Below are 26,223 nucleotides of genomic sequence, written 5' to 3'. Positions count from 1 at the left end.
TTAAACTTACAACACAAAAATTATATTCAATACATATATAGAAATGTATCCCCTGTAAGGATGTTACAACAATTAGGAGTTGTGATGCAACAAAAATCATAAAGGTTTTCTCCTATCTCATATAAAGCACTTCCTTGTATGCAAAAAGTTTTTTGCTTCCTTCGTTACAACCTGCAAAAATAATCAATTTAGTTATGAGGTCACTGGAATCCCATCTGAACCTTCACAAGAACAAAAAAACCAAATGGAAACATGAAGTTGGAGGATGACATGACAGTGCATAAAGTTCTACACAAGTCCCACTTAAAATCAAATGGGTTCTCACATTCATTCACACACCAAAACTGAACCTACTCTTGCACTATTCAATTTACTAACCTCTATTGACGTCACTGGAATCCCATTTGAACCCTCACAAGAACAAAAAAGACAAATGGAAACATTAAGTTGGAGGATGACATGACAGTGTATAAAGTTCTACACAGGTCCCCACTTAAAATCAAATGGGTCCCCACTTCACAGGTTTAGACTGTTGAATTGCATAAAAACTTGGATTGAACTAAATTGACCACATTCACTACAAACTTTAACAAAGACATATCAACAATACAAAACAATCACAAATATAGTTGCAAAGCTAACAAAGTCAATAAACAATTATGAATGAATAACAAAATAAATCCACTCACACATTAACAGTTTCCACAATAAATTATTTCTAAACAAAAATATTTGTTACAAGAATTTCATAACAATCGTTTGAACAATGTCAATAAACCATACATCAACTAACTTAGAACTGCAGAAACCTAAAAACATATCCATTAATCAATTACTTAATCATTAGGTTTTGAGTTTTTGCGCTTCCTCCTTGAAAATGTTGTCCAAGGTGTTTTCAAAGCAGCAAGTCTTGAAACGTTTCCTGAGTTCACGTTCCATTTTAGGAAACATGTTGAGTTCTTCATTTGGCTGATTTTCATCTCCATGTAAGTCTTTCTCTTCATGTATATCTTCATGGCTACCTTCTAGCTTTTTGAAGTATGTGCGATCCACTCAAAGAGCTTCAACTTCAACTACTTTCGACCGAATATCATCAGGAACATAATTTATGCTTCCAATTAACTCAAGTATGTCCTTGACCTCTTTCTCCATACTCGTGATTAATAGTTCATGCTCCCCAGATTTGCGCACCAATTCAACAACTTTCACCGTAATTGCACGAACTTCATCCTTTGTTGGTTTCTTCTTCCTAATTCCATAGCCAATTTGGTGAAAAGCTTCTTGAACAAATTCACTGCAAAGTTCTTCATTGGAAGCACATAACTCAACAACAAGTTGTTCGTTGAAATATATAATTCCAAACTTAATTATTTACATTCATAACAACATTCATGTAATACAAATTCCAATAAAAATGACATACCATATTCTTACGTAGACCACGTCCAAGTTCATGGTCACCAACTCTAACATCCATCCAATGCATGATATAGGGAAATTTATTTCCACTCCTAGGTATTTGACGCTTATAAGAGAACAAATTCTCCATCGCCCATATCTGAAGAATGAATACAAAAAATTCATTTATTACAAATTCAAACACATGCACAATTATTATAAACATTTACCAATAAGAAAAAATTTCATATTACCTGCAACAGGTAAACACAAGCATCTACATGGATAGACGACATACTTTCCTCGATCATCCATTTTGAAGCCGAACACAAACTATCAACCAAAACATCATACACTAAACCCCCCAATTATACATCCCAAGTTTGTCTAAATCATCAACAATGTTAAACAACCCATCATGAACTAAACCCATTCTAGTAGGCAAAATAAACTCCGACAATCCTAACAGGATGTACAACTTACAAAAGTCCTCTAAAGAAATATTGTTCCCACGTTTCAAAATTACAAAATAAATCATTTCCACACTTACATCACCTTGTTCAAAATAACTACTAATGTTAGATATAATTTTACTTTTCCTTAAATCAATTTTTGTACCAACTACTCTAAGACCTACAACTAAACACATGTCTAACAACCTAAACGACACAAATTGACACTGAATTGCAAAAGCTTGCTTCCTCTCCACCCAAGCACTACATAGTTTACTTAAAAGTCCACGACTCAATTTTATCTCCTCACGGACAAACATAAGCCATCCAAATGGGCTGGAATGTATAATAGACTTTTGTTCCAAACTTAACTGCTTGTTCACAACACCCAAACACTTTGACCTACAATTATGCCTAAACACATATAAATCAAATCAAATAGAAATTCACTTTAATATAAAAAAATTATCAAAACATAAATATAACATCATATCTACTTTATAACAAAATTCGTCATTTCAATGAAACCTTAGCTTGAGCCTCGGGATGAGGATCAATCGTAACAACCTCCTCATCTGAAAGTCCGCTAATTGACATTATATCCTGAACAAGTAATCACTTAATCAATTGAAAACCATGAACACCACAATTCAATTCTACAAAAACCAAAATAAATATTGTCCCACCAAAATACATGCAAAAAATAAATAAAAACCACACGAATTTTAACGATGCATAAACGTGGTGGCAAGTCACCACCTATTCCCACATACCTCACCCCTTCCCCATCTTCCTTGCCTATCTCAAAACCCTATTATCGCCCAATCCAAAACCCTAAACCGCCCCGCCCAATCCAAAACCCCACCAATCGAAAATGCACACAAATTCGAACTTGTTCTTTCGCAATAAAGAGCCTCAAACGCAACGTTGTCCCTTCGCAATCCACAACCCTACCTTTCAAACACACAAATCAATGGAAGAAGAAACCCTTTTTTCGAACGCACTTCCTCTCCCTTCAGAAACACTATTTTTCGAACGCACCTTCCAAATGGTATATATTTTTTTTTCCAACTCAACAAGTGGACTCACACACTCTTTCTTTAATATTAAAAATTCCATGTCAACTGGATGTAATATGGAGCAACCTCAATAGAAGTGTCAAAATATCGGTACCATATATATATATATATATATATATATATTACATATTCACAAATCTTTAAATATATAAATATATTATATTTATATATTTATATGTATATATATATATATATATATATAAAGATTTCAAATATTCTACCAGTAGAGCATGTTATATTTAATTATTTTTGAGGAATTATTTTCTTTGTGTATATTTTTGTTGAGAAAAGAAAGGAGAGATGATAAAATTATTTTTTTATTGTTGGGTGGGATTTAATATTGTACTTATTTTATTTTTATTTTTTTCCATTAAAGACATTTTAATGAAAAACACGCGCACCAAATCAACCGTCCTATTTCCTGACCCACCATTGATTCGTTGCAAGGTACACAGGTGGTGGTGTTTGAGTCAGGTATGTTCTTTTATTCTTTCTATGGCAAAATTTTCTCACTTTTCCGTTTGGTTCTCGAGAAAACGATGTTCAGAACTGGAATTTCGTCACTTTTCTTTGTTCTTTGGATGTCTTTGTAGGGTCTAATGATTCATTTCAGGTGTCCCTTTGACAGTGAGTGCAGAGGTGGTGCATGTGCAGTGAGTGAAGCGGTGCGGTGAGTGCAGAAAGAGAAGAGAGTACCTTGGAGAATAGCTTCAAACCCTTTTCCTATGTTCTCGATCACCAACTATTTGTGCCTATGTTTAACAAATACTAAATTCATACCAAGAAAATATGAATACATTATACCGGTTTAGAAGGATAATATATCCAATACATCAATGAAACAAATCAATCCAATTCCTCAACATAAGAAATAAGCCCTCTAAAATTCCCAAACATGTGTATATTCTATTTTCAGCAGCATCATGCAGTTGTGTAATGAGCCCTTATTTTTTTATTTTATTTTGATGATGGTGGTGTCTTGGGGCGTGAAGACTTGCCCGTAATGACTTTCTTCACTTTGGAAATTGAGTGCTTCACCTTTGACCCTACACCTGATAGGATGCCGTTAGATTTTTTGTGCAAAACTTTGGTGCCAGTGTCTTGAGAGTCTCTGGATATGACATCCACACTAGATGATGGGCTTATTTTTTCGAATTCGTCTCCTGCTTTATCTTCTTTTGTGTTGCCTGATATAGCATTTTCGGTCTCTTGAGTTTCCAGTTTTCCCATGTCTGTATGTTCTGTGATATCTACTGATACTGATTCAGAGACACCTCCAAGTTTGGTAACTTCACGTTGCTTTCCAAGTTCTTTGGTATCACTACTTGGACTTGTTTCTGCAGTCTCCAGTTCTTCTAAATTTGGATGCTTTTTAATGGTCTTCTGGTTATTTGCTTCAGATTGGACTTTAACTTTCCCTTCATTTTCCACGCAAGTGTTGCCTGACACCTTTTTTAAATCAAATTCCTAATTTAACATAAAACTGCATCAGAACTCAGATATTTGTACGTTCAAAAAATTAATATTTGGTGTTCTAACAGACATTAAATTAAGATGTGCAAGTCTGAAATGCAATGTGGTATATATCAGTATCTAGTTTAATTTGTTGAAGTGAAGTCACACCTCGAGAATTTCCGTGTTCCGCACAAAATCATTTTCTGGTTTCTGGTCCTCTTCGGTATTGATCACTGCGGGTTGAACTTCCATTTGTATTTGTTCTTGAATGCTTTCGTCAACTATCCCAATTCTTACAAATGACATGGGAGATATAATTGAGATGGCTCTATCCACAGGTTCATCTGTCATTGGACAAGTAAGATGTCCATTTTTAGTACATTTATACGTTTCTTCAAAACTTTAAATGATTCAAAATGTCATGTAGGAATTTTTTCTTTTATGGTAGACACTTAAATTTAATATTTGTTTGTTTGGATGACATAGCCATGGGTAAAAATAAAATAGAAAGTTATCAAAACATAATTACTTTCTGTTTTAAGCTTATGTAATTCAATACCTGTGGCTTCTTTTATATCAGATGCTTCTTCTAGCATGATTTTTCTACCATCCTTGATTTCTGAATTTTCTATAGTGTATGTGTTTATAACCTGTTCTTGTTCTTCCTCATCATAACTTGAATTTGTACTGCTTTCAGTTATTTCCTTTCCTTCTGAATTAATATGCTTTGTAATTACACTCTCCATGCTAGATTGTGGTGTCTGCTTGCCTTTGCTATATGTCCCTGAAAATTCTTCTTCTGGTTGCGTCTCTTGATTAGTCTCATAAAGTGTTTCATGTTCAGCCAATTCTGCATTAGTTAATGTTTTCGCTTTAAAGTCAAGCACACCTATTCAAGTACAAATGAGATATTAAAAGAAGTCATTTATGTCTACATATGTTTCTACCTTAATACAACAATGTTTTTATCTTAATACAACAATGTTCATGTTCTCTTGAAAATTAAAAAAGTTCTAGGTGCTACAACAAACTCTTCATGGGGACACAAAACTACTACTTATATTTTACCATCCAGACACAAATGTGAATAATTTTTTTTTGTCATGTAAGGAAACTATTTTTGTAAATGGATTAAAGATTATTTCTGTCATCTAAAGCCATGTGTTTTGTTTTTCTTTTCAGGTTCTTGTTTTTGGTTATCAAGTCAACTTGTATGGTAAAATTTCAGAACATAATTACCTTCATTTTTTGTTTTTTCTACCTCCACACCTCTTGGTGGTCTGGCATCTGTAACTTCCTCTACTGTCATTTTACTTCCATACTTGATCCCTAAATTCTCTACCACCTGCAAGTTTACTGTCTTTGCATTCATATCATAACTTAATTTTGAATTGCTTTCTGATGCTAAATGGCCTTCTTCTGTTATATATTCTGTAATCAGACTCTGCATGCTAGGTTCTTGTGATTGTTTGTCTGATTGTTCTTCTTCTACTATGTTGATGTTTGCCTTGATTTCAGGTTCCTATTTGAATAAATACAATATAAGTTTTAATAATAAGAAAATAAATGATTCTTTTTTTCTCAGACATGCTGTCAACCTCAATAACAGTGGACATTCTGTCAAGTTTATTTTCTGGTATGCATCTCATGTCGTTATCAATTATGCCTGATGCATCACTGGGAAGTGTTTGATGCTGTAAGATTTGATCTGTGTCACCTTGGACGGTTGCAGGAGCAGGTAATTTTGGCTGGACTTCTTTTTGTGGACCTGTCATTTTTTCATGTGAGATTTTTCAACTGCTAAAATATTTATTTTTATTGATTCTGATAAGCATCATGTCTGGAAAACATAAAATTTCAACTTTTTTGTTATTTAGAGTTTAGTCTGCTAAGGGAAAATAAATCTGACTTAAAAGTAATGAAAAAATTTGTGAGTTTTGAGCACATACTGTCTGTCGCTGTATCTAGTAATTTTATTTTCGCCATTTCTTCAATTCCTTTTGCTTTCTCTTCATTGAATTTACTATCATCGTGGATCACTGATTTCTCCATGGTGCGTGACTTTGGATTCACTACTTTCTCTATATCATTAATGGGGTTTGTTTTTGCTATCTCTCCATCTGAATACAGATTATCTATGAATGTGGTCTCCTTGTTTGGTGGTGCCAGCTGGGATTTTAATTTCTTTTCATTTTCCGCCATGATCTGACATGCATCTTCCTGTATCCCAAATGCCTGTTTCAACAAATACTGTGTCAGGCTGAAGATGTTTTATTCCATGTCAAGAAATAATATTCTGTGTGTGAATGGTCAAATAGTTGTACAAGTGTGAAAATGAAAGGTTTTATTTTTCTACTTTTGTTTGTTGTAGTTTGCTCACACCTCAGGAATTTGTTTTTGCATATCAAATTCATAGTATGGCGTCTTCACTTCTTTGATATGTGTCTCTACATATTCTTCTTGTGGTTGAATCTCTTCTTGACAACATTCATTAGATGCGTAATTTTTGCCTGATGTTGTGCTGGACATTGTTTGCATTCCTTTATCTTCAGCCACACCTATTGTTGTAAATATGAGATATTGAAATAAATCATTTTGTGAGAAGAGAGAAACAATTTATGTTTTCTGAATATGTTTGGGTGAGTTTACACTTGAATAATGAGGGAGAGAAGAATTATTTTATTGATTACAATAATAATAATTGCATTTTCAACTCCTCTATTTGTAACAATCACATTCTCTTAAGAAGGGAAATAAAATCAGCTGGAATGAATTTATAGATTTTGCGAATATTTTTCCTAGTTACTAGAGATATTAGGATAATAATCCCCTATTTCCAACATTTACCATTGAACATATTCATCTATTTATAACAATAATGACTATAAAGGTAATAAATAAACAACTATTTTGAAGAGAAAAGCTATAACATTACAACTTCATGGTATACATTGAACTCAACAAAACAAAATAACTAAGCTACTTGGAAGGGTAATAAGCATTTTATGCTTCAATTTCCATTAAGATTGTGTATGTTACTATAATACAACTTTAAGTTCTATTGAAAATTAAAAGTCTTAATGTTACAACAAGCTTCTTTATAGTGTGGCAAAATTACTGTTTAAGTTCACATATAGAAGTGAAAAAAAGTGTTTGTCATCTAAAGACACCATAATTTTTTAAAGTGGATTGGAGAAAATTTCTTTCATCCAAAATTGTGTTTGTTTTCCTTTGCAGGAAATGGATGTGTTTGTTTCTTATTTTTCATTATCAGCTCATATTCAATGCTAAAATTTCAGAAGACAATCACCTTCAGTTTCTGATTTTTGTATCTCTATATCAGTCAATTGATTGGTGTGTATTCCTTTTGCTCTGATTTCACTGGCATCCTTAATCTGTAAAAACTCCACCAAGTGTGATTCTTCTTTCTTGTGTCCATCGAGGTCAACATCATCACTTGATTCTTTATTGCTTTCTGATGTCATATGTCTTTCAACTATTAGATAATTTGTAATGAAACTTTGCACACTTGATTCTTCTGATTGATGGTCTGCTTGTTCTTCTTTCACGAAGTCAACATTTGCCTTGGTTTCTGGTTTAGGTTCCTATACCATATTTACAATGAGTATATTTGTATAAGATGTTAAGAAAATAAACTCTATATGTTTGTAATTTTTTACTTCTTTACTTCACTACTGCCTAACCTCAACAACTATAGATTTTCTGTCAAGTTCAAATTCTGTCATGCAGCTCTTGGCATTATTGATCGCCTCTATTTCATTGTCATGCAGTGTTTGTTGCTGTGACATTTTATCAATATCACCTTGGACAGATGTTGGAGTGGGCAATGTGTATTGGATTTCTTCCTCTGGTAACAGTTTTTCTATTGATTCTTCAATACCCTCTGCTTCTTCTTGATCGAATTTGCCTTCATCCTGAATCCCTAGTTTCTCATTGGCATCAGAAGCTGGAGCCTCTTGCTGTTTGTCAGGATAAGTGGCAGTGTTTGTTTCTGCAGTCACCTTTGTATCACGTTGTGGTGTCTGCACATCTTTGTTAAAGTTCTCTGTAAATTCTGCTTCTGTCTGTCTGTCTTCTGGACTACTCTCATCAAGTCCTTCATTTCCATTTGATGATGAATTCAGCCTTGTTTGCAACGCTTTATCTTCAGGCTCACCTATTGTTACAAGAAATGAGAAATTTAAGCCAATCATTTATGCAATTTTGAGTATCTTACTAATTTATTACATCTATTTGTTTTCTTGAAAATTAAAATTGTCCCAATGCCACAACAAGTTGCTTTTAGTAGGCCACCAAATTATGTATATGTTATCATCCCCTTATAGTAAGTGAATAAAGTTGTTTGTCATCTGAAGACACTAATTATTTAATTTTTATATTGGTTGCAGAATTTTTATCTAAAGTCATGTGTTTATGTCTTTTCTTGACCTGAATTTAAGCACTGTTTGTTTTTTGGTTTAGGGTTTTGAGAGTATCTTGATTAAAAAAAATCAACGTAATAATTACCTTGGGTTTTTGACTCAATTATTTCCACATAAGTTGATGGTTTTGCCTCTGATGATTTTTCTACTCTGATTTCACTTGCATTTTTGTTGTCCAAATTCTCAGTTGAGCATGATTTTACCGTCTTCTGTTCATCAGTGCAGACATCATCACTTATTTTTCTGTTGCTTTCCAATGTGACAAGTCCTTCTGCTGTTATATTATCTGTAATGCCTCTTTGGATGCTTGATTTTTCTGATTGGTTGTTTGCTTGTTCTTGTTTTATTATGTTGACATTGTCTTTGGTTTCAGGTTCCTGGTTTTAATGCAGATGATATAAGAATAGATTTGTCAAAGCAAGCTGATAAATACATAAAGTTTGAGATGTTTACTTCACCACTGCCTAACCTCAACAATAATGGATTCTCTGTCAAGTTCCATTTCATGCGTGCAACTCTTCTTGGCATTACCAATTCCTTTTGATTCATCATCATGCAGTGTTTGTTGCTGCAAAATCTGATCAAAATGACCTTGGATCAAGGTATGGATGGGCAATGTTGTCCTAATGTCTTTGTCTTGTAACTGTGTTTTTGTTGCCTCTTCAATTCCTTTTTCTTCTTGTTCTTCTTCCAATTTTCCATCATCCTTGATTCCTGATTTCTCCTTAGGCGGCTGAGATGGTGGAACCTCTTCTGGTTCCTCTGTGTCATTGGTGGTCTCTATTTTTGCCGAGACCTCTGTAAAATATTGTGGTTTCTGCACCTCTTTGTTAAATTTCTTAACAAATTCTTGTTGTGGCTGTCTCTTTTCTTGACTCGCAATAACTGCTTTGTTTTCAACAAAAACCGTGTCAGGTATTGGTTTGAGAGATTCTTCTTTAGGCACACCTGTTGTTATAAAGAAAATAGATATTGAAAGGATTCATATACACAATGACTGCATATCTTACTATTTTAATACAGTTATTGTGTCCCTGGGCCAAAAAAATGACTCCCATATTGACCCAAAAAATTAGTATGTGTATTTATCATCCACATATAGTAGTGAGTAAAACTGATTTTGTCATCTCATGTGATGCTAATTGTTTTAACTTTTATGCGGATTAAATAATTTTTGTTTCATGTGTTTATTTTTATTTTCCTTGCTTAAATATACGTTTTGGCATCCACAGAATTTCTGAACATGATTTACCTTTGGTTTCTGACTTTGTTCTCTAGATAACAAATACAGTCCCATTGCCACAAAAGGCTCTCATATTTTCCCAACGAATTACTATATACATGTTATCATCCGCATATAGCAGTGAGCGAAACTGCTAGTGTCATCTAAATACACTTGTTTTTAAATATTTATATAAATTAAATAATATTTCGTGCATGTAAAGTTGTGTGTTTATTTTCATTTTCTTTGTACGAATATAGTAAGGAGTTTGTCTTTTGGTTATTTTTTAGTCAAAATTGATTCTAAAATTTCAAAACTTAGTTACCTTCGATTTCTGACTCTGCCATCTTCAAATCAGCTAAATTTTCAGCATCTGTTTCTTCCTTTTCTTTGATTTCGCTTGCATCATTGGTGCCTATATTCTCTGTTACTATGCCAACATTGTCCTTGGCCTCAGGTTTTTCAGTTTCCTGGTTAAATTTATGGTATAAAATTTGTATAACAAGTTCAGAAAATGAATGATGTTTGGTTTGTTCAAAGGAAATGTTATGTATGTAAATTTTTACTCACGCCAGTTCGGCCTAACCTGGAAAGTTGTGGACTTTATGTCAAGTTCAATTTCTTGTATACAGCTTTGCTTGACATAATCAATAACTTCTGATTCATCAATATGAAGTAATTCTTGCTGCGAGATTTGAGCAGTGTCCCTTTGAACAAAGGCAGGAGTGGGTGATGTTATCTGGACTTCTTCCTTAGGTAATTGCCTTTTATTTCTTTCTTCAAGACCGCTAGCTTCTTCCTCTTGACCAAAACCCTCGATCCCTTGGTTTACTTCAGCATGAGATGTTTGAACCTTGTCATGTCCATCAGTATAGCTATTGGTGTTTATTTCTGCAGTGTCCTCAACAACATATTGTGGTGATTGTTCTTTGTTAGATTTTTTGTCTGTTATGTCTTCTTTGAGCTGTATTTGTTTTTTATTAATGTCATCAATTGTTTCGGTTCTGATCGCTACTGCAACTGCTATTGGTTGAGGAACTTCATCTTCTGGCACCTCTGTTTACAAAAATGAGACATTGAAAGAAATCATTAACTTGAATTTTACCATTTAAATGCATGTATACGTTCTTATGGAAATTAAAATAGTCCCAGTGCCGCCAAAATCCTCCCGTATCTGACCAAAGAATTACTTATATACATGATGCCATCCACATATAGGATTGATTCAAGCTGCTACTGTCCTCTAAAGACACTTTTCAAATTTTTATGACCATTATATAATATTTCTTGCATGTAAAGTTATGCCTTTTGTTTTTATTTTCTCTGTATGAATATACTATTGGAGTTTGTCTTTTGGTTATTGTTTTCAACTTAAAATCGATTCTAAAATTTTAAAACGTAGTTACCTTCAATTTCTGACTTTGGCATCTTGAAATCAGCCAATTCTGCTCTGATTTTGCGTGCATCAGTGGTGCCTAACTTCTCTGTTACAATGCCAACATTGTCCTTGGTATTAAGCTTTTCAGTTTCCTGGTTTAATTTATGAAATATAAGTGTAAGATTTGTATAACAAGTTAGGAAAATGATTGATTTTAGGTTTGGTCAAAAGAGATGTTATTCTGTCATTTCTTACTCTAACACCAGTTAGGACTGACCTGAACCACAGTGGACTTTCTGTCAAGTTGAATTTCTGGTAGGGAGCTTTGCTTCATATAATCAATAACTTCTGATTCATCAACATGCAGTAATTCTTGCTGCAAGATTTGATCAGAGTTGCCTTGAACAAAGGCAGTAGTGGGTGATCTTGTCTGGACTTCTTTCTCCAGTAACTGTATTTTCCTTGTTTCTTCGATACCTTTGGTTTCTTCCTGCTGACCAAATTTTTCGTCATCCTCAATCCTTTCTTTTACCTCTGCATCAGATGTTTGAACCTTGTCATGTTCATTAGTATAATTATTGGTGTTTATTTCTGCAGTGTCCTCAGCAACATATTGTGGTGTCTGTTCCTCTCTGTTAGATTTTTTCTCTGTAATGTCTTCTTCCAGCCGCATCTGTTCTTGATTACTGTCATCAACTGTTTCGGTCCCGACCACAACTGCAATTGTTATTGTTTGCAGAAGTTCATCTTCTGGCACATTTATTTCTATAAAAATTAGATATTGAAAACAATAATTAACATGAAGGCTGCTATCTCAGTATTGAAATGCATGTATAAGTTCTCTTAAAAATAAAAATAGTCCCAGTGTGACAATAAGATTCCATAGGCACAATCCCACAAAAGGCTCCCATATTTGCCCAAATAATTACCATAGACATGTTATCATCCACATATAGCAGCGAGTAAAATTGCCAGTGTCATCTATACACACTTGTTTATAAATTTTTATGTACTTTAAATAATGTTTCTTGAACATAAAATTATGTTTGTATTTTTATTTTCTCTGTATGAATATGCTATTGGATTTTGTTTTTTGGTTAATGTTTTCTAGTCAACATAGATTCTGAAATTTGAAAACCTAGTTACCTGCGATTTCTGACTTTGGCATCTTCAAATCAACAAACTTTTTGACATCTGTTTCTTCCTCTTCTCTGACTTTGCTTTCATAATTGGTGCCTAAATTCTCTGTTACATTGCTGATATTGTCCTCAGTCTCAGTTTTTTCAGTTTCCTGGTTGGATTTATGAAATATAAGTATACAATTTCTTTAAAAACTTAGCAAAATGATGTATGTTGTATATCTAAACTTTTACTCATTTACACCACTTAGGCCTAACCTGAGCAATAATGGACTTTCTGTCAAATTCAATTTCTGGTATGCAACTTTGCATCACATAATCAATAACTTCTGATTGATCAAGTTCCAGTAATTCTTGCTGCAAGATTTTATCAGTGTCATGTTGAACAAAGCCTGCACTAGGTGATCTTGTCTGGACTTCTTCCTTGGGTAACTTCATTTTGCTTGATTCTGCTATAGCTTGGTCTTCTACCTGTGGTCCAAAATTTTCATCATTCTCAATCTCTTGTTTTACTTCTGCATCAGATGTTTGAACCTTGTCATGTTGATCAATATAGCTAGTGGTGTGTATTTCGGCAGTGTCCTCAGCTACATATTGTGTTGTTTGTTCCTCTTCGTTAGATTTTTTCTCTGTAATGTCTTCATCCAGCTGTATCTGTTCTTCTTTAGTGTCATCAACTCTTTCGGTTACTATCACTATTGGTTGCCGAACTTGATCTTCTGGATATTAAAAATCAATCATTAACATGAATTCTGCTATCTTTTTATTTAAATGCATGTAAAGTTCTTTTGAAAATAAAAATAGTCCCAGTGGCTCATAAAGCTCCCATATTTGCCAAAGAATTTACTGTATACATGTTAGGAGTGAGTAAAACTTCCATTTTCATTTAAACACACTTGTTTATAAATTTCTATGTACATTAAATAATAAGTCTTTCACGTAAAGTTGTGTTTAGTTTTATTTTCTTTACACTATTGAAGTTTTTCTTTTGGTTAGTGTTTTCGAGTGAAAATCGATTCTAAAATTTCAAAACATAGTTACCTTCGATTTCTGAGTTGCGGGTCTTGAAATCAGCCAATGTTTTGGAATATGTTTCTTCCTCTGCTCTGATTTTCCTTGCATTGATGCTACCTAAATTCTCTGTAACTTTGCTGATACTGTCCTTGGTCTTGGGTTTTTGAGTTTCCTAGTTGAATTTAGGAAATGTATGTATAAGATTTCTAAAACAGATTCGGAAAATGATTGAATTTTGGATTTTTCAAAGGAGATGTTATATATGTAAATTTTTACTCATTTACTCCTCTTAGGCCTAACCTGAGCTATAGTGGACTTTCTTTCGAGTTCAATTTCATGTATGCAACACTGCTTGACATAATCAATAACTTCTGATTCATCAACATGCAGTAATTCCTGCTGTGAGATTTGTTCAGTGTCTACTTGAACAAAGGCAGGAGTGAGTGATATTGTTAGGACTTCTTCCCTGGGTAACTGCATTTTGCTTGATTCTGCTGTAGCTTGGTCTTCTATCTGTGGTCCAAAATTTTCATCATCCTCAATCCCTTGTTTTACTTCTGCATCACATGTTTGAACCTTGTCATGTTGATCAGTATAGCTAGTGGTGTTTATTTTGGCAGTGTCATCATCTACACATTGTTTTGTTTGTTCCTCTTCGTTAGGTTTTTTCTCTGTAATGTCTTCATCCAGCTGTATCTGTTCTTCTTTAGTGTCATCAACTCTTTCGGTTACGATCGCAACTGCAATTCCTATTGGTTGCCGAATTTGATTTTCTGGATATTAAGAATCAATCATTTACATGAATTCTGCTATCTTATTATTTAAATGCATGTACAGGTTCTTTGCAAAATAAAAAATAGTCGCAGTGGCTCATATAGCTCCCATATTTGCCAAGGAATTACTGTACACATTTTATCGTCCGGATTTAGTAGTGAGTAAAACAGCCATTTTCATCTAAACACGTGTTTTTAAATTTCTATATACAATAAATAATATTCTTTCACGTAAAGTACTGTTTAGTTTTATTTTCTTTACAGTATTGAAGTTTTTGTTTTGGTTAGTGTTTTTCAGTAAAAACCGGTTCTAAAATTTCAAAACATAGTTACCTTCAATTTCTGAGTTGTCGGTCTTCAAATCAGCAAATGTTTTGGAATCTGTTTCTTCCTCTGCTTTAATTTTTGTTGCATCGCTGGTGGCTGAATTCTCTGTTACTTTGCTGATATTGTCCTTGGTCTCGGATTTTTCAGTTTCCTAGTTGAATTTGTGAAATGTATGTGTAAAATTTCATTCATAAGTTACGAAAATTATTGATTTTATTTTCAAAGTAGATGCAATATATGTAAAGTTTTACTAATTTAAACCACTAAGGCCTAACCTGAGCAAAAGTTGTATTTCTTCCAAGTTCAATTTCTTCTATGCAACTTTGCTTGACATAATCAATAGTTTCTGATTCATCAACATGCAGTAATTCTTGCTGTAAGATTTTTTCAGTGTCCATTTGAACAGAGGCAGGAGTGAGTGTTAGGACTTCTTCCTTGGGTAACTGCATTTTGCTTGATTCTGCTGTAGCTTGGTCTTCTATCTGTGGTCCTAAATTTTCATCATCCTCAATCCCTTGTTTTACTTCTGCATCAGATGTTTGAACCTTATCATGTTGATCAGTATAGCTAGTGGTGTTTACTTTGGCAGTGTCATCATCTACATATTGTTTTGTTTGTTCCTCTTCGTTAGGTTTTTTCTCTGTAATGTCTTCATCCAGCTGTATCTGTTCTTCTTTAGTGTCATCAACTCTTTCAGTTACGATCGCTACTGAAATTCCTATTGGTTGCCGAATTTGATTTTCTGGATATTAAGAATCAATCATTTACATGAATTCTGCTATCTTATTATTTAAATGCATGTGCAGGTTCTTTGCAAAATAAAAAATAGTCGCAGTGGCTCATATAGCTCCCATATTTGCCAAGGAATTACTGTACACATTTTATCGACCGGATTTAGTAGTGAGTAAAACAGGCATTTTCATCTCAATACTTGTTTTTAAATTTCTATATACAATAAATTATATTTCTTTCACGCAAAGTACTGTTTAGTTTTATTTTCTTTACAGTATTGAAGTTTTTCTTTTGGTTAGTGTTTTTGAGTAAAAACCGGTTCTAAAATTTCAAAACATAGTTACCTTCGATTTCTGACTTGTCGGTCTTGAAATCAGCCAATGTTTTGGAATCTGTTTCTTCCTCTGCTTTAATTTTTGTTGCATCGCTGGTGGCTGAATTCTCTGTTACTTTGCTGATATAGCTAGTGGTGTTTATTTCGGCAGTGTCCTCATCTACAAATTGTGTTGTTTGTTCCTCTTCGTTAGGTTTTTTCTCTGTAATGTCTTCATCCAGTTGTATCTGTTCTTCTTTAGTGTCACCAACTCTTTCGGTTACGATCGTTAGTGCAATTCCTATTGGTTGCCAAACTTGATCTTCTGGATATTAAGAATCAATGATTTACATAAATATTGGCATCTTATTATTTAAGTGCATGTACAGGTTTTTTGCAAAATAGAAAATAGTCCCAGTGGCTCATAAAGCTCCCATATTTGCCAAGGAATTACTGTACACATTTTATCGTCTGGATATAGTAGTGAGTAAAACAGCCATTTTCATCTAAACACGTGTTTTTAAATTTCTATGTACATTAAATAATATTTCTTTCACGCGAAGTAGTGTTTAGTTTTATTTTCTTTACAGTATTGAAGTTTTACTTTTGGTTAGTGTTTTTGAGTAAAAACCGGTTCTAAAATTTCAAAACATAGTTACCTTCGATTTCTGACTTGTCGGTCTTGAAATCAGCCAATGTTCTGGAATCTGTTCCTTCCTCTGCTTTAATTTTTGTTGCATCGCTGGTGGCTGAATTCTCTATTACTTTGCTGATATTGTCCTTGGTCTCGGGTTTTTCAGTTTCCTAGTTGAATTTATGAAATGTTTGTGTGAAATTTCTTTCATAAGTTACGAAAATTATTGATTTTATTTTCAAAGGAGATGCAATATATGTAAAGTTTTACTAATTTAAACCACTTAGGCCTAACCTGAGCAAAAGTGGTATTTCTTCCAAGTTCAATTTCTTCTATGCAACTTTGCTTGACATAATCAATAGCTTCTGATTCATCAACATGCAGTAATTCTTGCTGTAAGATTTTTTCAGTGTCCATTTGAACAGAAGCAGGAGTGAGTGTTAGGACTTCTTCCTTGGGTAACTGCATTTTGCTTGATTCTGCTGTAGCTTGGTCTTCTATCTGTGGTCCTAAATTTTCATCATCCTCAATCCCTTGTTTTACTTCTGTATCAGATGTTTGAACCTTGTCATGTTGATCAATATAGCTAGTGGTGTTTATTTCGGCAGTGTCCTCATCTACACATTGTGTTGTTTGTTCCTCTTCGTTAGGTTTTTTCTCTGTAATGTCTTCATCCAGCTGTATCTGTTCTCCTTTAGTGTCATCAACTCTTTCGGTTAAGATCGCTATTGAAATTTCTATTGGTTGCCGAACTTGATCTACTGGATATTAAGAATCAATTATTTACATAAATTGTGCCATCTTATTATTTAAGTGCATGTACAGGTTTTTTGCAAAATAGAAAATAGTCCCAGTGGCTCAGAAAGCTCCCATATTTGCCAAGGAATTACAGTACATATTTTATCGTCTGGATATAGTAGTGACTAAAACAGCCATTTTCATCTAAACACGTGTTTTTAAATTTCTATATACATTAAATAATATTTCTTTCAAGCAAAGTACTGTTTAGTTTTAATTCTTTACAGTAATGAAGTTTTTCTTTTGGTTAGTGCTTTCGAGTGAAAACCGGTTCTAAAATTTCAAAACATAGTTACCTTCGATTTCTGACTTGTCGGTCTTGAAATCAGCCAATGTTCTGGAATCTGTTCCTTCCTCTGCTTTAATTTTTGTTGCATCGCTGGTGGCTGAATTCTCTGTTACTTTGCTATTATTGTCCTTGGTCTCGGGTTTTTCAGTTTCCTAGTTGAATTTATGAAATGTTTGTGTGAAATTTCTTTCATAAGTTACGAAAATTATTGATTTTATTTTCAAAGGAGATGCAATATATGTAAAGTTTTACTAATTTAAACCACTTAGGCCTAACCTGAGCAAAAGTGGTATTTCTTCCAAGTTCAATTTCTTCTTTGCAACTTTGCTTGACATAATCAATAGTTTCTGATTCATCAACATGCAGTAATTCTTGCTGTAAGATTTTTTCAGTGTCCATTTGAACAGATGCAGGAGTGAGTGTTAGGACTTCTTCCTTGGGTAACTGCATTTTGCTTGATTCTGCTGTAGCTTGGTCTTCTATCTGTGGTCCTAAATTTTCATCATCCTCAATCCCTTGTTTTACTTCTGTATCAGATGTTTGAACCTTGTCATGTTGATCAGTATAGCTAGTGGTGTTTATTTCGGCAGTTTCCTCATCTACACATTGTGTTGTTTGTTTCTCTTCGTTAGGTTTTTTCTGTGTAATGTCTTCATCCAGCTGTATCTCTTCGTCTTTAGTGTCGTTAACTCTTTCGGTTACGATCCCTACTGCATTTCCTTTTGGTTGCCGAACTTGATCTTCTGGATATTAAGAATCAATCATTTACATAAATTGTGGCATCTTATTATTTAAGTGCATGTACAGGTTCTTTTGAAAACAAAAAATAGTCCCAGTGGCTCATATAGCTCCTATATTTGCCAAGGAATTACTGTACACATTTTATCGTCCGCATATAGTAGTGAGTAAAACAGCCATTTTCATCTAAGCACGTGTTTTTAAATTTCTATGTACATTAAATAATATTTCTTTCACGCGAAGTAGTGTTTAGTTTTATTTTCTTTACAGTATTGATGTTTTTATTTTGGTTAGTGTTTTCGAGTGAAAACCGGTTTTAAACTTTCCAAACATAGTTACCTTCTATTTCTGACTTGTTGGTCTTGAAATTAACCAATGATTTGGAATCTGTTTCTTCCACTGCTTTGACTTTTGTTGCATCGCTGGTGGCTGAATTCTCTGTTACTTTGCTGTTATTGTCCTTGGTCTCGGGTTTTTCAGTTTCCTAGTTGAATTTGTGAAATGTATGTGTAAAATTTCTTTCAAAAGTTATGAAAATTATTGATTATTTTTCGAAGGAGATGTAATATATGTAAACTTTTACTAATTTAAACCACTTAGGCCTAACCTGAGCAAAAGTGGTATTTCTTCCAAGTTCAATTTCTTCTTTGCAACTTTGCTTGACATAATCAATACCTTCTGATTCATCAACATGTAGTAATTCTTGCTGTAAGATTTTTTCAGTGTCTATTTGAACACAGGCAGGAGTGAGTGATATTGTTAGTACTTCTTCCCTGGGTAACTGCATTTTGCTTGATTCTGCTGTAGCTTGGTCTTCTATCAGTCTTCCTAAATTTTCATCATCCTCAATCCCTTGTTTTACTTCTGCATCAGATGTTTGAACCTTGTCATGTTGATCAGTATAGCTAGTGGTGTTTATTTCGGCAGTGTCATCATCTACACATTGTTTTGTTTGTTCCTCTTTGTTGGGTTTTTTCTCTGTAATGTCTTTGTCCAGCTGTATCTGTTCTTCTTTAGTGTCATCAACTCTTTCGGTTATGATCACTATTGGTTGCCGAACTTGATCTTCTGGATATTAAGAATTAATCAATAACATGAATTCTTCTATCTTGTTATTTAATTGCATGTTTAAGTTCTTTTGAAAATAAAAATAGTCCCAGTGCCTCATAAAGCTCCCATATTTGCCAAAGTATTACTGTATGCATGTTAGGAGTGAGTAAAACTGCCATTTTCATCTAAAAACACTTGTTTATATAAATGTATGTACAGTAAATTATAAGTCTTTTACGTCAAGTTGTGTTTAGTTTTACTTTCTATATATTATTGCACTTATTCTTTTGGTTAGTGTTTTCCAGTAAAAATCGAGTCTAAAATTGTGAAAACCTAGTTACCTTCGATTTCTGAGTTCTGCATCTTGAGATCAGCCAATGTTTTGGAATCTGTTTCTTCCTCTGCTCTGATTTTCGTTGCATCGTTGGTGGCTGACATCTCTGTTATTTTGCTGATACTGTCGTTGGACTCAGGTTTTTCTGTTTCCTAGTTGAAATTATGAAATGTATGTATAAAATTTCTATAAGATGTTCGGAAAAGGATTGAATTTTGGTTTTTTCAAAGGAGATTTATATTTATAAATTTTTACTCGTTTACACCAGAGGGCTAACCTGAGCAATTGTGGACCTTCTTTCAAGTTCAATTTCTGGTATGCAACTTTGCTTGACGTAATCAATAGTTTCTTCTGATTCATCAACATGCAGTAATTCGTGCTGTGAGATTTGTTTAGTGTTGCCTTGAACAACGGCGGGAGTGAGTGATGTTGTCTGGATTTCTTCCTGGGGTAAATGCATTTTGCTTGATTGCACAGTAGCTTTGGCTTTTGTCATTTGATCCAAAATTTCCTCATCAATCCCTTCCTTTATCTTGGCATGAGATGTTTGATCCTTGTCGTGTTCATCAGGATAATTATTGGTGTTTATTTGTGCCGTATCGTCAGCAGCATATTTTGGTGTTTGTTCCTCTTTGTTAGATTTTTTCTCTGTACCATCGTCGAGCTCTATCTGTTCTTGATTACTGTCATTAACTGTTTCGGCTCCGACCACTACAGTAATTTCTATTTCAGTTGGATCTTCGTATTCTGGCACATCTGTTTTATAATGGAGATATTGAAAGCGGTCATTAACTTGAATGCTGCTATCTTATTATTTAGTTGCATGTATGATTTCTTTTGAAAATTAAAATAGTCCCAGTGAGACAAAAGATTTCATATTGGCCCACAAAGTTCCTATGTTAAGTAAGTAAATTTTGTTAGTTTATGAATAATTGGCATTTTTCTTCGAAAGTCATGATTTTTTTTTGTTTTCTTTTCTTGAATATATGAACTACAAAAACTTATTTACCTTCCGTTAATGACTTTGATCTTTCCACTTCTGTTACTTGTTTGTCATATGATCCTTCCTCTGCTTTGATTTCACTTGCATCCTTGTCCTCAAAATTCCTTGTTCTTATGTTGACATTGTTCTTGGTTTCAGGTTTTTCAGTTTCCTGGATGATTGTGTAGAATATTATTATAAAATTTAGGAAAATAAATTATTTTTGTGCGATAACAATAAGCTAATATATATATAAAGTTTTAAATGTTTCCTTCACAAATGCCTAACCTGAACAACAATGGAATTTCCTCCATCTAGTTCAATTTCAGTTATGCAGCTCTGTTTGGCATTATCAATTACTTCTGATCTATCAACGGCCAAGGTTTCTTTATATGGAACTTGATTGTTATCTCCTTGGATAAGGATAGGAGTGGGTGATTTTGTTTGGACTTCCTCCTCCAGTGATTGTATTTTTGCGGCTTCTTCAATTCCGTTTGCTTCTTCCTTGTGGTTGAATTTAGTCTTAATCCCTTCATCTTTGGCAGGAGTAGATGGAACTTTTTCTTGCTCCTTATTATAGTTTGTGGTGTTTTTTTCTATAGTTTCTGCAGTAACATATTCTGGTGTTTTCACATCTTTGTTAGATTTCTGTGTAACATCTGCTTGAGTTTGTATCCCTTGTTGACTACCCTCATTAACTGCTTCGGTTCTGACTAATACTATGTTTGCTATTGGTTGCAGAGGTTCATCTTTTGGCACACCTGTTATTATGATACACATGTGTTATTGAAAGTAATCATTTACATAAACGCTGATTTTTCTTACTCTTTTAAGAGAAGTATACGTTCTCTTGTATTTGCATAGAGAATTGTTATTTGTATGTTATAATCCTCATAAAGTAGTTACTAAAATTGTTTGTTTATGTGAATTAAATAATTTTTTCTTTCATCTAAAGTCATGATTTTATTTTAATTTTTCTATCATAAATATAACCTTTGTTCCATTTTTATTTTTCATTCAGGGTTTTGAGTCATATTTGGTTCTAAAACCTCAACACTTAATTACCTTTGGTTTCTGACTTTGGTATCTCCACATTAGTCAATTGTTCGACACATGTTCCTTGCTCTGCCGTAACTTCAATTTCATCCTTGTTGTCTAAATTATCTGCTCCTGTGCTGACATTGTCCTTGGTTTCTGGATTGTTAGTTTCCTGGATGAATAAGTCTAATATTATTTAAACAACTTAGGAAAATAACCGATATTTTGTTTGTTCATATAAAGCTTGATGTACATGTAAATTACTACTTTTTTACTTCAGTAATGGCTTACCTGAACAACAGTGGACTTTCCATCAAGTTCTCTTTCTGGTATGCAGCTTTGCTTGTCATTATCAAGAACTTCTGATTCATCAATGTTCAGTGTTTCTTGCTGCGAAGTTTGACCCGAATCTTCTTGGATAAAGGCAGGAATGGGTGAAGTTGTCTGAAATTCTTCCTCTGGGAACTGAGTTTTGGTTTTTTCTTCAATCCCTTTTGCTTCTTCTTCATGTAATTTTTCATCATCCATAGTTCCTTCTTGCTCGTTGGCATGAGATGTTTGAACCGTGTCTTGTTCCTCAGTATAATTATTGGTGTTTATTTCTGCAGTCTCCTCAGTAACAAATTTCTTTATTAGCACCTCTCTGTTAGATTTATCTGTAGCATCTGCTTTTGGCTGTGACTCTTGTTTACTTTCCTCAACTGCTTCAATTCTGACCTGTACCGCATTGGATATTGGTTGCATAACTTCATCTTCTGGCACACCTGTTTTAAGAAAGTTGAAATATTGAAAGCAATCATTTACACAAATACTGCATATCTGAACTTTAAGACTGGGAGAAAAAGAGCTTAGGAGACTGATTATCTGTCAACTGATCTTTGTTATTTAGAGAAGAAAATTACATCAGGAATATCAAAGTAATTAATATTGTTGCATAGTCAGGAGAATTATTCCGTAATTAAGTGCAGATTTCATTCTCTATTTATTATGACAGATTTGTTAGTGATTTGATTTGATTTGTACAGCTTTAATCACCCATTATTTCTTGCTTTGATTACCTATTATTTATTTTCTTAATTAGGTTGTAAACAGTCTATAAATTGAGACTATAATCACATTTGTAAATCATCTTATAAATACATTTCATCTGTTTCTTTCAACTAATACAAATAAGTAAACAACTCATAGGTACAAAAAATAGCAGTTTTCCAATACAACTACTAACTACCTATATTTACTACCTATTTTAACATTCATAGGCTGTGACTCTTGCATTCATAGGCTGCGACTCTTGTTTACTTTCTTCAACTATAAAAAAAATAATAATAAAAAAAAATAATTTCAGCAATGAAGGCTACCCAGAAAAATAAATTGCAGCAATGAAGGCTGCTAAAAAAATATTGCAGAAGCAGAGTCTCCCATATCAAGAGCTCTGATACCAAGTTGAAAGAAATAGATGGAATGTATTTCTGATGTATTTTACAAATGTGATTACAGTGTCTATTTATAGACTATTTTACAACCTAATTAAGGAAAGAAATAATAGGTAATGAAAGCCAGAAATAATGGGTAATGAAAGCCAGAAATAATGGGTGTTTAAAGCTGTACAAATAAAATAAAATAAAATCACTAACAAATCTGTCATTATAAATATAGAATGTCATTATAAATATAGAATGGAATCTGCACTTAATTATAGCATAATTCTCCTGATTATGCAACAGTATGTACCAAGCTTGGAACAAATAAATTCAATCCATGGTCCCTTTAAAGATTTTGTAACACATTTGCAAGTTGATCATTGGATCTGACAAACTGGGTACAAATTTCCTTGGATAACAACTTTTCCCGAATAAAATGACAGTTAAGTTCTATGTGTTTAGTGCTCTCATGGAACACTGGATTGGAAGCAATTTGGTTATCACAATACATCTTCATTTGTTGGATCTCACATAATTTATTTTACCCATCCAAGTTCACAAATGAAAAATGTCATTGCCCCTATATTCATCTTCAACACTAGATTGGACAACCATATTTTTGTTTTTTCTTTTCCAAGAAATAATCTCTTCTCCAAATAGAACACAATGCCCAGTAGTGGATCGTCTATCCTTGGAAAATCGTGCCAAGTCAACATCATAAGGAGATTGCTTAAGGCCATAGAGAGACTGATGTAACTTACAAACCAAGCCAGACTCATCCTAAGCAATAAAACTTAAAGGTTGATCCATGTACATCTCTTTTAGATCACTATGACGGAAAACAACATTAAAGCTTCAAACTAATGAAAGGTTTGAGAGATGCAAGCTTTTGACAAACTAGTTCAAGGTTGTGTTTGGCTGTCAAACTTCAAACTAAAATATTCTTGATATTCTTCATAAGGAATATTAAGGATGTATGTATCCACTTTGAGTAAAGGAAGACATATTGAAGGATGAATTCGCCAACAATCAGAATTATAAGAATAATCTACACTACACAACCAATGCCAACTGTAAAAGATGGCAAACAGTGGTGGAGAAGGAGTATAGGAGAGAGAGAATAAGAGAAATAATCTACACTAGACAACCAGTGCCAACTGTAAAAGATAGCAAACAGTGGTGGAGAAGGAGTATGAGAGAGAGAGAATAAGAGAGGAGCCTCTTAACCGAAGCTGAAACCAGAGAAACAAGGGTTGAAACAAGGACAAGGAGATCCGGCGAACCTTGTGGAAAAGATGCTGAATTGTTCAGTGACAAAAAGGTGGCTGGTGGCTGGTGGTGGATGAATTCTGGTGGCTGACAGTGTATGTATAGAATTATAGAAATATCTTTTTAGAATCAGATTTATCAGAATATATTTATAGGAATATCATATCATGTATGTATTTCCATTAACTTATAAATGGACTTTGTTATGCATTCTGTTGGAGATCCCACATCGACTAGAGATGAGAGCCTTTCATAGTATATTACGAAGTGGACTTTAAGCCTAACTCAACCCCATAAAACCGGCTCATAGGGTTGAGGTTTGCACCCACTTATATACAATGAAATGTCCTAATCTCTAGTCGATGTGGGATCTCCAACACACCCCCTCACGCCGAGACTGCCAACTCGTGCGTGGGACTATATATTTTGGGTGGTCCGATAGCGGCCCGATAGCAGGTGGCACGATAGGCCCAACACAAACACTCGCTAGGATAGGCTCGAAATGGCTCTGATACCATATTACGAAGTGGACTTTAAGCCTAACTCAACCCCATAAAACCGGCTCAATGGGGTGAGGTTTGCACCCACTTATATACTACGAAGTGTCCTAATCTTTAGTCGATGTGGGATCTCCAACACATTCCACACACTTTTCACATATCTTCAATCTACTTTCTCTCTTCTAACCTCTTTGTCTCTGGCATGAGATGTTGGAACCTCTTCTTGTCCCCCAGTCTAATTAGTGGAGTTTATTTCTGCTGTTCATTAACAAAAATATTGTGACGTTTGCATCTCTTTGTTAAATTTCTCTGTATCATCTGCTTTTGCCTGTATCACTTGTTGACTAGTCTTATCAACTTCAGTTTTGACTGATACGTGTTGGCTATTGGTTGCAATAATTTACACAAAAAGCTGAATATCTTTCTATTTTATATTAGCATTATAAAGCCTTGTAAAAATTCACAAACACTCCCATATTGGCACAAAAAGTTACAATGTCTATGTTGTCATCCACATATAGTGGTGAATAAAACTGTTGATGTCATCTAACGGTGCTAATTTCTTCCTGGCATGAATATATGCTTTGTGTTTTTTCTTGTTTTCGGTTTGAGTCAAGTTCGATTATAAAATTTCAAATCTTACTTACCTTCGGTTTCTGACTTTGACATCTCCAAATCAGTCAATTGTTTGGCATCCATTCCTTCCTCTGCTCTGATTTCACTTGCATCATTGTCTAAATTTTCTATTACTCTGCCGGCATTGTCCTCCGTTTCATATACTTCGATTTCCTATAGGAAAAGAAATTATTTATGTTTCTTCACTGCAGAGTGATATATATTTAAATATTTACTTGTTTACTTCACTAATTCCTAACCTGAACAATAGTTCCATTTTGAATCACTTCTGATTCATTAACGTGTAGTGTTTCTTTCTGCAGTATTTGATTAGTATCACCTTGAACTGAGGCAAGAGTGGATGATCTCATCTGGACTTCTTCCTCCAGTAACTCCATTTTTGTTGCTTCTTCAATTCCTTCTACTTTCTCTTGATTTAATTTATCCCCAATCCTTTCTCTCTCTTCGACATGAGACTTTGGAACCTCTTGTTTCTCAGTATAGTTACTGGTGTTTATTTCTACAACTTCATCAGTAACATATTCTGGTGTTGGCACCTCTTTGTTAGATTTCTCTTTAAGATATGTTTGTGGTGGTATCTCTTCTTGGCTACTTTCATCAAGTGCTTCTGATCCGACTAATACTGCATTGGCTATTGGTTGTTGTGCTTCATCAATCGGCATACCTGATTTTATAAAATTGAGTTAAGGAAAGTAGTCATTCATACAACAGGGCACATGTCATACTATTTTAATAGTTTTTGTGCTCTCTTGATAATTAAAAATAGTCGCAGTGCCACAAATGCTCCCTTACTAGCCAAAAGAATGTATG

The 26,223-nt window shown here is 33.9% G+C and overlaps 1 protein-coding gene and 1 long non-coding RNA gene across 37 annotated transcripts in view; one reads left to right on the top strand and one right to left on the bottom strand.

Annotated features, from left to right (window-relative positions):
• The first annotated feature begins 3,294 nt into the window (after window positions 1-3,294).
• Window positions 3,295-8,594, top strand: LOC137824198 (uncharacterized). Its single transcript, XR_011083221.1, has 5 exons — window positions 3,295-3,403; window positions 3,523-4,742; window positions 5,567-5,600; window positions 5,970-6,122; window positions 8,176-8,594. It is a non-coding gene; the product is annotated as an uncharacterized lncRNA (long non-coding RNA).
• Window positions 3,687-26,223, bottom strand: part of LOC137824195 (uncharacterized) — a 37,413-nt gene continuing 14,876 nt past the window's right edge. For 2 of the 36 annotated variants that reach the window (XM_068629680.1, XM_068629707.1), the window contains 36 exons: window positions 25,653-26,077; window positions 25,425-25,566; window positions 21,879-22,351; window positions 21,615-21,759; window positions 20,838-21,310; window positions 20,577-20,721; window positions 19,845-20,323; window positions 19,575-19,719; window positions 18,791-19,251; window positions 18,523-18,667; window positions 17,722-18,188; window positions 17,453-17,597; window positions 16,653-17,119; window positions 16,384-16,528; window positions 15,756-16,049; window positions 14,955-15,421; window positions 14,686-14,830; window positions 13,880-14,352; window positions 13,607-13,751; window positions 12,824-13,284; window positions 12,573-12,717; window positions 11,704-12,191; window positions 11,455-11,578; window positions 10,635-11,104; window positions 10,374-10,518; window positions 9,296-9,774; window positions 8,912-9,203; window positions 8,089-8,561; window positions 7,695-7,989; window positions 6,767-6,942; window positions 6,334-6,619; window positions 5,983-6,152; window positions 5,624-5,906; window positions 4,944-5,273; window positions 4,553-4,728; window positions 3,687-4,396 (listed from right to left, as the gene is read on the bottom strand). In XM_068629680.1, coding sequence (XP_068485781.1) covers window positions 3,887-4,396; window positions 4,553-4,728; window positions 4,944-5,273; window positions 5,624-5,906; window positions 5,983-6,152; window positions 6,334-6,619; window positions 6,767-6,942; window positions 7,695-7,989; window positions 8,089-8,561; window positions 8,912-9,203; window positions 9,296-9,774; window positions 10,374-10,518; window positions 10,635-11,104; window positions 11,455-11,578; window positions 11,704-12,191; window positions 12,573-12,717; window positions 12,824-13,284; window positions 13,607-13,751; window positions 13,880-14,352; window positions 14,686-14,830; window positions 14,955-15,421; window positions 15,756-16,049; window positions 16,384-16,528; window positions 16,653-17,119; window positions 17,453-17,597; window positions 17,722-18,188; window positions 18,523-18,667; window positions 18,791-19,251; window positions 19,575-19,719; window positions 19,845-20,323; window positions 20,577-20,721; window positions 20,838-21,310; window positions 21,615-21,759; window positions 21,879-22,351; window positions 25,425-25,566; window positions 25,653-26,077 — 11,084 coding nt within the window. In that variant the 3' untranslated portion in view covers window positions 3,687-3,886. The remainder of the gene's footprint in view (window positions 4,397-4,552; window positions 4,729-4,943; window positions 5,274-5,623; window positions 5,907-5,982; window positions 6,153-6,333; window positions 6,620-6,766; window positions 6,943-7,694; window positions 7,990-8,088; window positions 8,562-8,911; window positions 9,204-9,295; window positions 9,775-10,373; window positions 10,519-10,634; window positions 11,105-11,454; window positions 11,579-11,703; window positions 12,192-12,572; window positions 12,718-12,823; window positions 13,285-13,606; window positions 13,752-13,879; window positions 14,353-14,685; window positions 14,831-14,954; window positions 15,422-15,755; window positions 16,050-16,383; window positions 16,529-16,652; window positions 17,120-17,452; window positions 17,598-17,721; window positions 18,189-18,522; window positions 18,668-18,790; window positions 19,252-19,574; window positions 19,720-19,844; window positions 20,324-20,576; window positions 20,722-20,837; window positions 21,311-21,614; window positions 21,760-21,878; window positions 22,352-25,424; window positions 25,567-25,652; window positions 26,078-26,223) is intronic. The other 34 variants (XM_068629709.1, XM_068629717.1, XM_068629693.1 and 31 more) reach the window with 33 other exon arrangements.

Source organism: Phaseolus vulgaris, chromosome 8 (genome assembly GCF_000499845.2).
Source record: "Phaseolus vulgaris cultivar G19833 chromosome 8, P. vulgaris v2.0, whole genome shotgun sequence".
Lineage (NCBI taxonomy): Eukaryota > Viridiplantae > Streptophyta > Magnoliopsida > Fabales > Fabaceae > Phaseolus > Phaseolus vulgaris.
The sequence above is the reverse complement of the archived record's forward strand: the minus strand, read 5'-3'. Positions and strand labels throughout refer to the sequence as shown.